We start from the raw sequence: 14,011 nt of genomic DNA on the forward strand, positions 1-14,011 counted from the left end.
TTCTGTTCATATCAACAATCATTATTACGATAGCTCTGAGTTTATTTTCCTTTTGTCGATGAGTTAAAACCGACCATAGTCGGCGCTCTTTGCTCAAAGTCAGAGCGTTCCAAACTCGTTCTGTCGACACATTAAAATAACTGCTTGTTTATATTCAAGAGCTCTGCACTATTTGTTCCATTATTCGTTGTTCCGATATTATCACAGCGCCTCCGTCTCTCTGACGAGGTTGTTTTCATGAAGATTACTATTTAATAACCGGTTTTCTGGGTCACTTCCCTTCTTATTCTGTAACCAGTCTTTAAATTTAACTACACCTGTTGTAGCTTTTTTTACCACACGGCTAGTTTTAGATTATGCCTCTCGAGTTATAATCTGCCTTTTCACTTAAAACTACACTTGTGCAGTCGTTTAAGCAATATAACAGTGTTTAGGGAATGAAAACCCTACTGTAGATTCACTGTATATAATAACAGTATCTAGGAGAATGAAACATAATCCTTATTTACCTACTTGTAAATTCACTGTATATATTAACAGTATCTAGGAAAATGAAACATAATCCTTATTTACCTACTGTAAATTTCACTGTATATTTATATTCAATCAGGGACTCTGCAACTTGAAACCGTACCTGGTTCACCCGAGTCAGGAATAGGTTCTCAAGCAAGTCACCTGTACTTTGTTTCTGCTCTTCCACCCAGCCATGAGATCCATCTCTCAGACGGAATTCTCCCCCCGAGCCATCTTGCAGGCCTCAAGCCCTCAACAAGATTTGTGCACTTTGTGCTTGGTTATCTGGTCCTAACCAGACTTAACCAGTTTTCTCTTTTCTTTTTCTTCTTTCCTCTTCTTGGAAAGGTCTCCTCTGTCTGTCCACACAGCACAGAGCTTCCCCCCTACAGCCAGGACTTTTCCTGTTTTTGGGAGGGTAGTTTCCATCAGTTATTATAACTGATCACTTTCTTTTAAATCCACCTCCTAGAGGCTGCCAGCATTTCAAGAAAATATTTAAATTACTTTAATGAAATAGTTTGTCACAGTTTTGTTTTTAAAACATAAACAACAACTGTCTTAATGTCTTTTACCACATTAAATTTTCACATTTACATAGTCTGGGTTCATCACATCTAGTTTCTAATTATTAATATTATGAATTATTCTTAAATATTTTTATTTGAATTGATATATTAATTATTTGTAATATTATCACCAATTTATTACATAACATCTAATTCATTACATAACAACTAGTTTTTACCTAATATTTTCATTATATAAATTAATTATTTATTATAACGGCTAGTTTTTTACATAACATTACTATTCAACGGCTAGTTTTCTTCCTAATTCTCATTGACTAGGTTAACCCTTGCTTTTAATATTATTTTATTAGATTATATTATTATTTAATTATTAAATTGAGACTATTTCGATAATAAATAATTATTTATTACATAACAACTAGTTTTTAACTAGATAATTTTATTTCACCAACAGCTAACACTGAACAATGATGCATCCATGATATTTATTCTCTCAGATCTATTGATTTGTCACGTTGTCCTGAGGATGGCTAATGCTGAATAATGATGCATCCATGATATTTCACCAACAGCTAACACTGAACAATGATGCATCCATGATATTTATTCTATCAGATCGATTGATTTGTCACCTTTTCCTAAGGACGGCTAACTGAACAATGATGCATCGATTGATTTGTCACCTTTTCCTAAGGACGGCTAACTGAACAATGATGCATCCATGATATTTATTCTCTCACATCGATTGATTTGTCACCTTGTCTTGAGGATGAACCACATTAGTTGGTTCCAAACGTCAACCCAATCCTTACAATGTGGTTAATCTGGAGACTATTCTCTAAAATAAAAAGTTCACTAAAAAAATATTAAAACATTTCTAATCTCTAACTAGCTTTATTCCAAAGAAATCTGATTACAATCATTTAATAAAACGTTATATATATATATATATATATATATATATATATATAGATATAGATATAGATATAGATATAGATATATAGATATAGATATAGATATAGATATAGATATAGATATAGATATAGATATTTTAAAGTGCTAGATTTTAATAATAATTTTCTTTTACATTAGTTATAAACATATAGAAGAATATTGAGAATTTTTTTTATTTAATTATAATAATAACAAAATCTTTTACAAACTTATTTTATTTTTCAAATAATTTTAATCATTTTTTATAATAAATAAAAAATTCATTAAAAAATATTAAAACAATTCTAATCTCCAACTAACTTTATTTCAAAGAAATCTGATTACAATCATTATTTTATATATATATATATATATATATATAAACATTTTTAATTTCCAACTAATTTTATTCCAAAGAAATCCCATTACAATTATTTAATCAAACTTTATATATATATAAAATCTACTTGCTTATTTTTAAAAAAATTAAAGCATTATTCTAATATTTATTTTTTTTAAATATTAAATCTTCTAAAAACACATTTCAATTTCTCAAATATTGCCCCTTATTACACTTCCTACTTTAACACCTAATTTAAGAATAATACACAAACTATTTTTAAATGGACAGACTAAAGAGAAATACCCAAAACTTTGTGAAAGTACCTATATTAATTTCCAAAGTTGGTATGGATGCATGATAGTCAACTCTATTTCAGTCCTGAGCGGCGTGGATTCAATTAAATTGCGAAATGTGACATGGCCATTCAATTAAATCGATATACCAAAGAAGGCTAGATATGAGTTATATATCTCTTTGTTTTCTTCTAATCTTCCCACCCACCGAAACTTTGGGATTCTGGCTTTTTTTAGGTACGTTTTTCGCATTGTATTCTGTGTCTGTAAGGTCGTATGGATTCGTGAAGCTCCACTAGCGAGATGGGTCGCTCTCCTTGCTGTGAAAAAGCCCATACCAACAAAGGCGCCTGGAGTAAGGAAGAAGACCAGGTACTTATTGCCTATATCAGAGCCCACGGAGAAGGCTGCTGGCGTTCCCTTCCAAAGGCCGCAGGTTCCATTCTTCATAACATATCTCATCTCTGAGCTCTGGTTTTCCGTTGTTACATTCACTTTATGCTATTTGCTAATCTGTTTTCTGATCTGTCTAGTGCTCACTGTATTGTACGCCATGTTATGTAATCTTGTTTTGACTTCGGCCCTGTTCAGGGCTGCAGCGGTGTGGTAAAAGCTGCAGACTTCGATGGATAAATTACCTGCGTCCCGACCTCAAACGGGGCAATTTCAGCTCAGAAGAAGATGACCTAATTATTAAGTTTCATTCTATGCTAGGGAACAAGTGAGAAAACTATATTTTTATTTAGATCACAGATTTTAGGAATATTTTGAAATCAACACAACTAGATTGCACATTCTTGAAATATTTCAAAATTCTAAAGACAACAAGTAAGTGAATTGTTTAAATAAATTCAGCCATATTCCTAAAATCTGCAATCAAGATAAATTCATCGATAACAAAAATAACTTCTGGTGTGCCCACATGGAAGTCATATTTAGACAACACTTGTAGGGCATGAATATTGATACATCTATGTATGTTGCAGGTGGTCTCTAATCGCAAGCAGACTACCAGGACGAACCGATAACGAGATAAAGAATTACTGGAACACTCACATTAAGAGAAAATTGCTAGAAAAGGGCATTGATCCTAACACCCATCTCCCTATACTACCAGATCATGGCTCTTTTGGGTCCTCAAGCGAGGATCATATATTTTCCAAGCGATCACGTTGTAAGCCCAGTGAGGTATTGACTGATTTTTTCCAGCAGCAGACTTCAGGAGGAACTTCCTCAGTGCTGAAGGTAATTGCTAAAAATCAAGATCATGGCTATGACAAGGATGTAAATCTTGACTTGTCAATTACTTTGCCATCCCTCTGCTCATCTCAGGGGGCTTCCAGTAGTTCTAGGGAGCTCTCCAGTGGGATCAGGCTGTCTAATGACTGTACTCAGCAAGATCACAAAGAAAAGATCTGCTGTCACATTGGCCTGCGAACTGTTGGCGAAAGTTGTTGCTCTGATTGTTGGGATTATAGAACATGAATAAACTGGATGTCAAAATTGAGAATGTGTGGCATGTGAAATTAGTGGCCTGTGATATTATCGTTATTCATTTATGCATCTCCAAACATATGAGATTCCGCGCATTAAGTGGCAGAACTATAGTGTAAATTAAAGTGTTGATGTTAGAAATACATAATCTGGTACACTAAAAGAATTCTGTTCTGAACTGTCTCTACTGCCCATTTGAATTTTTACCCAGCTGGTACAAGTTGCTTTATTAGCCACTCACACTGTGTTTTTCTCTGTTTGAAATTAGCAAGCTGACCGAAACTTCATTTGAGATTGGCATTGCTGAGAACTCCATTTATTTCGCAGTGGAATCTAATTTTAAAGAAGTATGTTTGGATATCCATTTATCTCGTTATATTTTCATTTTTTTTTCAGGTAGATGGATTATCAGGTATTTTGATATTATGATAAAACTGTTGATTTAAAAATATACTCCAAAACTTTATATTTTAATTTATATAGACAATAAAGCTATAAAATCTTAATAAATTTTAAACTAGGACAACTAACCAATTATACACATAATATTATAGATAAACGAGAAAGATAAAGTTGCCCAGAATTATTAAATGGTAGCTTCATAGTGTAAAGCAAGGCCCTGTGTACTTTCATTTGCATCTGTACATGTATAACGCTGAGGGCTTACACATACAATTTAGGCCTCATTTATTAAGCATTAAGAAATACACCCTAACCATCACTGCTCAAAAGAGTTGAGCAGATCTATGTTGGGTGTTTTTGTGGCTGGTTTTGTTGGTATTTTTTTGAATGCCAATATTATTAATCTATATTAATAAGTATAAATATTTTGAAACATTTTTTTTATAGTGTAGAAATTAAATTTGTGCAAGACATCTTACCATTTTTTACCAATTTAAAAAAATAAAAATTATTGTTCTTATGAAAAGATAAATATTTTTACAATATTAATTAATTATTTTTAATTAAATTTTAAAAAATTTAAAAATAATAAAAATAAAAAATGTCTTAGATTCAAAAAAACACATAATTGTTATTTTAAAAAATTATATTTAAATTAAAATAATAAATAATTTGTATATTTATGTGAATGAATTTTATTTATATTTAAAGATAATATGATTTAACCTTATTACATCAATGAAATTTTGTATGAGCCTTAGTTTTACAAATTCAAATTGGATGAAAAAGGTCAATTATACTGTTTTATTGAGAATTTACACTTAACTGAATGTAACATACTTTAATTATGAGGATTATACTATTTTATAGAGAATTCACACCTAACCGAATGTCACGCACTTCTGCTGACATTAAAGAAAATAGTTTTTTCATTCAATATTAACTAACAGGAAAGTAAACTAAATCTACATTAATTTCATATATTGTTGATGTTTAAATGCTATATATAAAATAAAATAAAATCTCATTTTTTTCATACTGCAAAACCATAGGTTTATATTTCAATTGGTCTGAATAGTAAAACCAAGGGTTAAATCTATTCCTATGTTGTTGATGTTTAAATGTGGTAAAAATAATAATAAATATCTCATTCTTTTCATACTGCAAACCCATATGTTTATATTTAAATATGTCTGAATAATAAAGCCAGGGGTTTGGATTGCCCAGGAATTACCATTTCCTGTTTAACCTGAACAGAATTACTCGGCACAAACAAATACAAACTATGGTAGATTAGAAGTAGGTTAGAAATTACAACTGTAACTTCACGCTCTGAAACCATGGAGCAGATTTTATTGATGTCGATGCACGTGAATGGCACTGTGCAGCTGGTAATAAGTCAATACATAGCCATGTGTTAGCTGGGTAGTGAAAATGGAGTAACGGTACGTCATCCAGAAAATCCCGGCCTCAAACATGGGCTGACAATTAAATTCTTTAGTTCGTTTTCATAAAGGAATATTATATATTAGTATTATAATGAACTTCAACTAACCTGGTGCTTATCTTCGACAAACTTATAATTTTCTCGAAGTTCCAGAGGATTCACAGCTACCGTTTTAACGGTTTCACAAACCTTTTACTTAAAAAAATGCAGACTATTTTTATTTATTTTACTGATTATTTTCACCTAACACCAAATATTTTGCTAGCAAATTTCTTACCAGATTTAAAACGTTCAGGTATGTCAAACACTTCCATTTTGTCAAAAGAAAATAGATCAGTAGCATATGGAAGAATAGGAAATTGGTGAATGGAAGTTGGAACAATATAAAGTGGATAGATATTTTGAGAGAAATTAGGTTTTATTTATTTTGTTGATTATTTCCATTTAATACCAAGTATTTTGTTAATAAATTTCTTAACATATTTAAAATTTTCAGATATGTCAAACACTTCCATTTTATTCTTGAACCATAACTCCATTGACAAGAAGGAAGATAGATCAGTGGCAATTGGAAGAATAGGAAATTGGTGAATGGATGTTGGAATGATATAAAGAAGGTAGATATTAAGACAGAAATTGGGTTCCATTTATTTTGCACATTATTTTTATCTAACACCAAATATTTTGCTAACAAATTTCTTACCAATTTTAAAACTTTCAGATATGTCAAACACTTCCATTTTATCCTTGAACCAAAACTCCTTTGGCAGGAAGATAGATCAGCAGCATTTGGAAGAAGAGGAAATTGGTGAATGGATGTTGGAACGATATAAAGTGGGTAGATATTGAGACAGAAATTGGGTTCCATTTATTTTGCTCATTATTTTTATCTAACACAAACCTTATCAGATTTAAACCTTTCATATGTCAAACACCTCCATTTTATCCTTGAACCAAAACTCCATTGAGAGAAAGATAGATCAGTGGTATTTGGAAGAATAGGAAATTGGCGAATGGATGTTGGAACCAAGCGGGTAGATATTGAGATAGAAATTGGGTTTTGTGGATTACTTCTATTTAACACCAAATATTTTGCTAACAAATTTCTTACCAGACTTAAAACTTTCAGATATGTCAAACACCTCCATTTATCCTTGAAACCAAGACTCCATTGACCAGAAGATAGATCAATGGCATTTGGAAAAATACGAAATTGGTGAATGGATGTTGGAACTATATAAAGTGGGCAGATATTGAGACAGAAATTGGGAAAGCCCTGAAGGAATTAGAGCCACCTAGCATTATTTAGATTTTTTTAATATTTTGAAAATTAGAAAGCTAACTTAGATTCTGTTTTGAAATAGTTTAGAAATATGTAATAAGATTAAGTTCAGCTAAGTTCCATAGAGTTTTGATTTTAGACTTAAAAATATTTTGAAATTTAAAAACCTAATTTAACTTATGCCTATATATATGTACAATGCAATAAATTAAGTTCAATCATTAAACTGCTTATTTGAAATTGTTTGTCTTTGTATATTTATAATTTGTTTAATAATAATAAAGAATAATTAAACCTATAGCGTATAGTTGATTTCAAAATAAATTTTCCAAAATTTTTGTTTTTATTTTTTGAAAAATAAAAGATTTCAAATAATCTAGATTTAATAAACTAAGGATTCTTTAAATGGTATACTCAATTCAATAGATGAAATCAAGACTTTTCCACTGGCTTTCAAAGGGTTTTTCCATTTCAAACATTCACTCATATTCAACATTATAAATAGCACATAAGTAGTATGTTGATGGCAATTTGCATTTATAATTTATATGGCTATGTCAGTGATATAATATTTTGGTATTGTGATATAATATTTTGATATTGTTTTTTCTTAATCATATATTTCTGGTTTATTTAGAAATAAGTTTTTTTTAATTTTCATTTTTCAAAAATTAAAAATTTATAAATAATTTGAATCTAATAAATTGAAAATATTCTTAATGGTATAGGAAATGAAAAGCTTAGTAAAAATAAGTTGAAAATATTTTTAATCAAATTAAAAATTATTTTTCTTCCTTAAAATTTATAAATATAACTGATTTTGAAATAAAACTTTTAAAATTTTAAAATAAAAAAGTATAAATAATCTAAATTTAATAAGTTAAAAATATGTTTAATTGCATATTAAATAAAAAGTTAACAACGGAAGGATTTCCAAATACTATCCTAACATACAAATTCTCACGTTTATAAGTCAAGTACTTTATATAGCTGTGCTAGTCGTTTAGGAGAACTTAGATTCGACATCATAGAATTCAAACCCATACCAAAAAATAAATCAGTGACAAAATTATAAAATTAGAAAGTAACCACACGCGGCATGACTATAGTCATCCCCAGATTAGGGGAAATGGTCGCAGTTGATTTTGACTGCTGATGAAAAACATAAACGCTGTCTCCTGCATTTCCGGCTTCAATTTCTCCATCTGCTCAATTATTGCGTTTCATTTATCACTTTAAGAGTTGCACACCAACGTATGCTCCTCAATTATTATGTGGTTCTGTTAGTATGTATCAGTGTCGATGGAATTTGATTAGCAATTTGCTTGTTATGGGGTGATTTGTCTCGTCAAATACAATTTAAAATTTTACAAAATTGTCAAAATTGTCAAAATTTTTATTTGATATTAGGAAATAGTCAAGAAAGTGTGAAAACAGTCCAATGGTGACTCTTTTTCGAAATTCCAACTTTAGTATCTACACTCACATATTTGATATATCCAGACTGATTTTGCTAAAGATGTAGAGGTTTTCAACTAATTTTATACCATGTGTATCTATATATATATATATATATAGATATCAATTTTGTGATCGGAATCTGTACAAATTATAAATGTAAGTAATTTGAAAATTTATTTTTTCAAATTTAAAAATTATTTATATTTTTTGAATCTGTTTTATTTTGATATGAGCGAATAATTGGTATGATGAAATGTTATCTTCATTCTAACTTGCTGGCATATCTGGAAGTGGAGAAATGGTCGCATTTTCCAGGACTGCCGTTTGCCGCTTGACTCCATTTTGTCTACAATTTCGGGGTCCATGCCTACTCTGGTCTAAGCAGGCCCCCTCATGTTTTTTCTTATAAGTCTCTCTTTTTATTCAGCATATGTCCCAGCCATATAGAGTCATTCAGCGCATGTGTCTATATGCTACTTTATAGAACTTTTCTGCTACATTCTGAACAGCATCTACAGAACTTTTGGGGATCTTTTTTCCCCATTCACAAATGATTTTGTCCAAATGTTTTGCTCTATTGGCTGAGGCCTTTCTCTCTCTATGTATACATGATCATTATATGCTCTTAATATAATCTATATTGCTTTTTCTCTCTGAAAAAAAAAAATCTCTTTTACCTTGTTTCAAAATTGTATGATGGAATGTTATCTCCTTTATCCTGTTTCAAAATTCCCTGTCAACACAGACTATTCAAATAAATATAATTAGTATTATGGAATGTTATCTCTTTTACCTTGTTTCAAAATTGCTTATTAATTAATATGATGAAATGTTATTTCTTCTACCTTATTTCAAAATTGCCTATCAACCTACAAACGGTTCAAATAAGGTTCAAATAAACATCTTAACATTAAAAATAATATAAAATCATAAAATTCAAAGTTCAAATCCTAGGGTATCACCTAACCACCCTTAAAACACTTAACCTGCACCATTACGCAGCACCAAATTACCAACCTGTCGTTTTCAGTACTGTCAATCAATCAGACTGGTCAATTTATTTAATAATTTTGCTGCACATATCATTTAGATTGATGCACAAGAATCAAGGCAGTACAATGGGTACCCTCTTGGGCAGACTGACGTGTAGATAACGAGTGGCTAACGAGACATACAAAAGCTGCGCTCCAGCCTGCACAGCACTCTCACTGTTAGATTAGGTGACCATAAGTTGTTCGTTTTGTTTTTTTAGGAATTGGTTTTGTTGGGAGTACGAGAAGATAGCAACAGGTCGCCAAGAAGGTCAACATTGCATATGGGATTTCGAGGTATGATTGATCTGTAAAATATTCATTGGATATCTGAAAAACCAATAAAATATTAGCCTTCACAGAAACGAGCGGTGGCTAGAGACGAAACAGCAGGCCGATACTGATTCTCAGGAGTGGAACATGAGATATGTATGGAACTACTGGCTGACCCATTAATTAATTAACTGTGAGGTAGGTGCCTATCTTTTAGCTTTTAAGTCTGAAGAATACAATGCATTGAGCTATTATTTTAAGTGTAGTAGATGGAAAGTAGGTGTGGCGAAGAGATTTTGCAGTGGGATTTTGATATTCCATGTATTTATATCCGGCCATCACAAACATGGTCAAGCTTATGGGTCAACAAGTATAGCTGCTGAATGAATACACTTTGCTCAACTATGAAAGGTTTGGTGGTGTTTTTAAAGACTGGCCAAACAAAAGGAGAATATTTATGTCTTCCATGTAGCTAATTAATATATAAGCATCCATGAGATGTGAATCACCACAAGTCGGTCATTCTTTTCATGGAATATTGTCGATAGGTATATTGGTTTTGAATGGCTAAATTATAATTATTTTAAGAATGAGTTTTAAACCAGTATAATTATATAAATTAAACTATTGGTAAATATCAATTCATATTAGTAATTATTTCATAATATATTTAAAGTTATTTATTTTATAATATAATGAAATATTTAAAGTTGTTAAAATTATTTGTTTTTAAATCATAATATTAATTAAATTAAAATTTTATTAGTATTATAATAATAAGAATTGATATATAAGTTTTATATATATATATATGAAAAATATGGAGTATGATTTTTATTTATGGAGTTTTGTCTTATTTTATTTAGAGATTCTTAATTTGTAAATAGACTTTGTTACAATATCATGGCTTATTAATACCAGATGCCTAAAACATAATAACACATTTCATATGATATTTGTGATAATTTTTCATACACCCTAGATCTAGTCTATGACTAGATCTTCGCACATAAACACATTAGGAAATATAATAGCAATGAAATCAATTAAGTACCGTAGATTTATATGGCCCAAATATCGACCTTTATTAGTCCATTAAATAAAGAATTATTAGGACTCTCGTAGTAGGGATCATGGCCCCTCATAAACCCTGATATAACTAGTATGCATAATATACAAAATCTAGGGTTTGAGGTCTGATAATTGGCCAAATACGACAAAATATTGACATACTTGCTGGTCTTTGTCCTCATCGCTTTCAGTCCTCTTGTCCCTTACTCTTCTGGTTGTCTATTACCTCCAAGATCACATAGAGACAACTCCTTTTTTCCTCTGTCTATCAGTTGCTGATAGGTGGACTTCTCCCTCAGTTCACTTGTGTTTAATGGCATCAAATTTCCTTATTGTTAGCTCTCTCCGATGACCTAACAATCTACCTTTTCTTAGTCCACCCTAAACCTCATCTTCTTCTAGTTTCATTTAAGCCTCAGCTGACCTTCTTGGATGTGGTATAGTCCTTCAAACCTACAACCTCTTCAAATCAGACCTTGGATCACTTGAACAACAACTCCTAAAGCCCCTTGGTTAGCATTCTTTTTTGTAATAGACCTTGCTACAGCAGCGCTAGCTCAACTCTGCCTATTTTGTTAGGCTTGCGATCCACTTTAGGTCCCTTCTGACAGCTCCTCCAATAGCTTCTTGAGTTTGGAAAACACACATAATCCTTGTTGCCTTCTAATATTAGACCTTCAAGGCCTCAACAAACTTTGTACAACCACTTCCCTCCTATAGCCTAGCCCTAACCATTGTCACCTACTGCAACACATCTCGGGCTCTCTATTTTGACTGCAAATTAGGTTCAAGGGTCCCTTTTCTTCAACTACTAGATGTCTTCAATCTAACCAAACTCGTGGCCTTTTCTGTTGGGCCTCTTTCCAAAACTGAGATAGTTATAACATCCCTAATAGACTTGCACAGCCTTCTCCTTACTGCAACCTAGACAAATATTGTTCCCATTCTAGCTACAATTCCACATACCTTCCTTAACAAACTTATCATGTGTCCTCTTCCAACAATCTAACTCAGCATCCACAAAACAACTCTTCTTCCTAACTCAGCTCCCTTAGAAACAGATGTCTACACAAAATGCTTCTACCTGGCCTTGTCTAGAGCAGTTGTGGCTTTCTTAGGCTCTACAACTCCTTTACAACAAATGATCTCCTCAAGTGAAGTCCATCTCACTATTGATTTAATGAGATTCTCCTTTGGCTCTTTATTTATACTTTTTGGGTCAGTGACATGGGGGTTTTCCTTGTCCAACAAGAAACCCTCACTTAACAATTTAAGCACAAATTAGATTAAATAATTAACTAACTTTGATCTCAAGCCCACAACTTTGGGTCAAACCCCAACCACCAAGGTAACTTTCCCAACCAAACTTTGGTGGGTTTCCTCCACTTGGAAATACCTTCCGAGCTACCCAAATTTAATTAAAATAGAAAAACAGACAGGGTTAAATCTTAACCTTTAATTTATGTATACTACTAAGAATATTTTAGAATATTCCATGAGATTAAATATATACCATCCACCTAATAATTAATGATATTTAAATTAAAATTCTAGAAAGTATATTCTAAAATAGACATGTTTATCAACATAATTATAATTAACACTTCTCTTTTTATTAAAAAGTTGAAATTCACTACTATACTCATAACAAAGAATTTCTATAATAATTAAAAAAAAAAGATAGTAAGTTTCATACATCCATATTACTTTATTATTGTTCATTATTTTTCCATCTTGGAGGATTCATATGTTATGTCTATGTTTTCCATTTTAAAGTAAAAACCAAATAAACACTTCTCCTTTTATTAAAAAGTTGAAATTCATTACTATACTCATAACAAAGCATAGGTATAATAATTAAAAAGAAAAAAAAAGATAGTAAGCTTCATACACCCATATTACTTTATTATTGTTCATTATTTTTCCTCTTGGAGGATTCATATGTTATGTCTATGTTTTCCATTTTAAAGTAAAAACCAAATAAGGGAGGAATGGAATCCTCCCCACCGAACTTCAATTCCCGTAAATGACATGAGGGATTTTCAAATGCACATTACATAATAAATTCAATAAATAACATTGTTATTTAATTATGGAAAAAGTTCAAAAAGTTATTTAAACTTAAGAACACATGAAGTAGAATAAAAAGTTCAATATGAGATATATATAGAAAAATAAATAAATAAATAAATAAAAATAAAAAATTAGTGGATATGCGTAGTCACTTTTACTTGATAACACAGTGAGTTTATTTGTGTCATGTAATATCTACAAGATCATTAGCCCAATTGTCCTACCAAATGATAGGTATGTGTGCGTGTGTATTTATGTATATGTTGATTACATAGTCCTTGAAGTTATAAAATAAGAACGTTGAAGATATTGTTGATTCGAGTTTGCTAGAAGAAGAGGGAAGATAACTTTATAATAATATCATCATCAGCCCAAATGGGTTGTATCCATTGATGGAAAGCAAGGAGCTTTTCACTATAGGGTTCAATTCCCATGAGGTCCTAGCTTAGAGCCATAAGGGAACCTTCAGGTAGTAATTAAATGTGTGGTTACACTTAGAAAGATCATATTAAGTCATATCATGACCAATGCACACATAAGTGGATCAAATCTCACATCCTTGTGCTCCTTTCTTTTAGTACATTACAATTATTTTTTTGATTTTGTGTTTTTGATGTTTGACAATAGGATTATTGAGTTCACTTTAACACGCTTAGGACATAAAAATGTGTGCTCTTGCTACGCTTCGATAAACTAGGGTTTCTACACACTTTAAGGTTGACAATTCATCTTCATGCAACCCTAGGAGGAGGGAGTGATGGTCCCTCCTTTCGAAATGTAGTAACAAGAAGTGGAACAATATAAAATCCACACAAATCCACTAGTGTAGATTGAGGAAAGAATAATGTTATAAAATCGGCAA

General features: G+C 31.2%; 1 protein-coding gene across 1 annotated transcript; it reads left to right on the forward strand.

Annotated features, from left to right (window-relative positions):
• The first annotated feature begins 2,715 nt into the window (after window positions 1-2,715).
• LOC149224329 (transcription factor MYB8-like) lies at window positions 2,716-4,288 on the forward strand. The gene is made up of 3 exons (XM_089383523.1): window positions 2,716-3,051; window positions 3,207-3,336; window positions 3,602-4,288. Exons 1-3 carry the CDS (start codon window positions 2,919-2,921, stop codon window positions 4,098-4,100), a joined length of 762 nt encoding a protein of 253 aa, XP_089239649.1. The 5' UTR covers window positions 2,716-2,918; the 3' UTR covers window positions 4,101-4,288.
• The last annotated feature ends 9,723 nt before the right edge of the window (window positions 4,289-14,011 follow it).

This window comes from Pinus tabuliformis, chromosome Q (assembly GCF_031772625.1).
Source record: "Pinus tabuliformis cultivar Carrire ecotype Pingquan chromosome Q, CPIR1, whole genome shotgun sequence".
NCBI classification, from domain to species: Eukaryota; Viridiplantae; Streptophyta; class Pinopsida; order Pinales; family Pinaceae; genus Pinus; species Pinus tabuliformis.

What these genes read in the sequence shown, in the direction of transcription:
- LOC149224329 (XM_089383523.1), top strand. Translation starts at nt 2,919, where the DNA reads ATGGGTCGCTCTCCTTGCTGTGAAAAAGCCCATACCAACAAAGGCGCC. An exon ending in TTCCCTTCCAAAGGCCGCAG is followed by an intron (nt 3,052 to 3,206) that starts GTTCCATTCTTC and finishes GGCCCTGTTCAG; the next exon opens with GGCTGCAGCGGTGTGGTAAA. An exon ending in CATTCTATGCTAGGGAACAA is followed by an intron (nt 3,337 to 3,601) that starts GTGAGAAAACTA and finishes TGTATGTTGCAG; the next exon opens with GTGGTCTCTAATCGCAAGCA.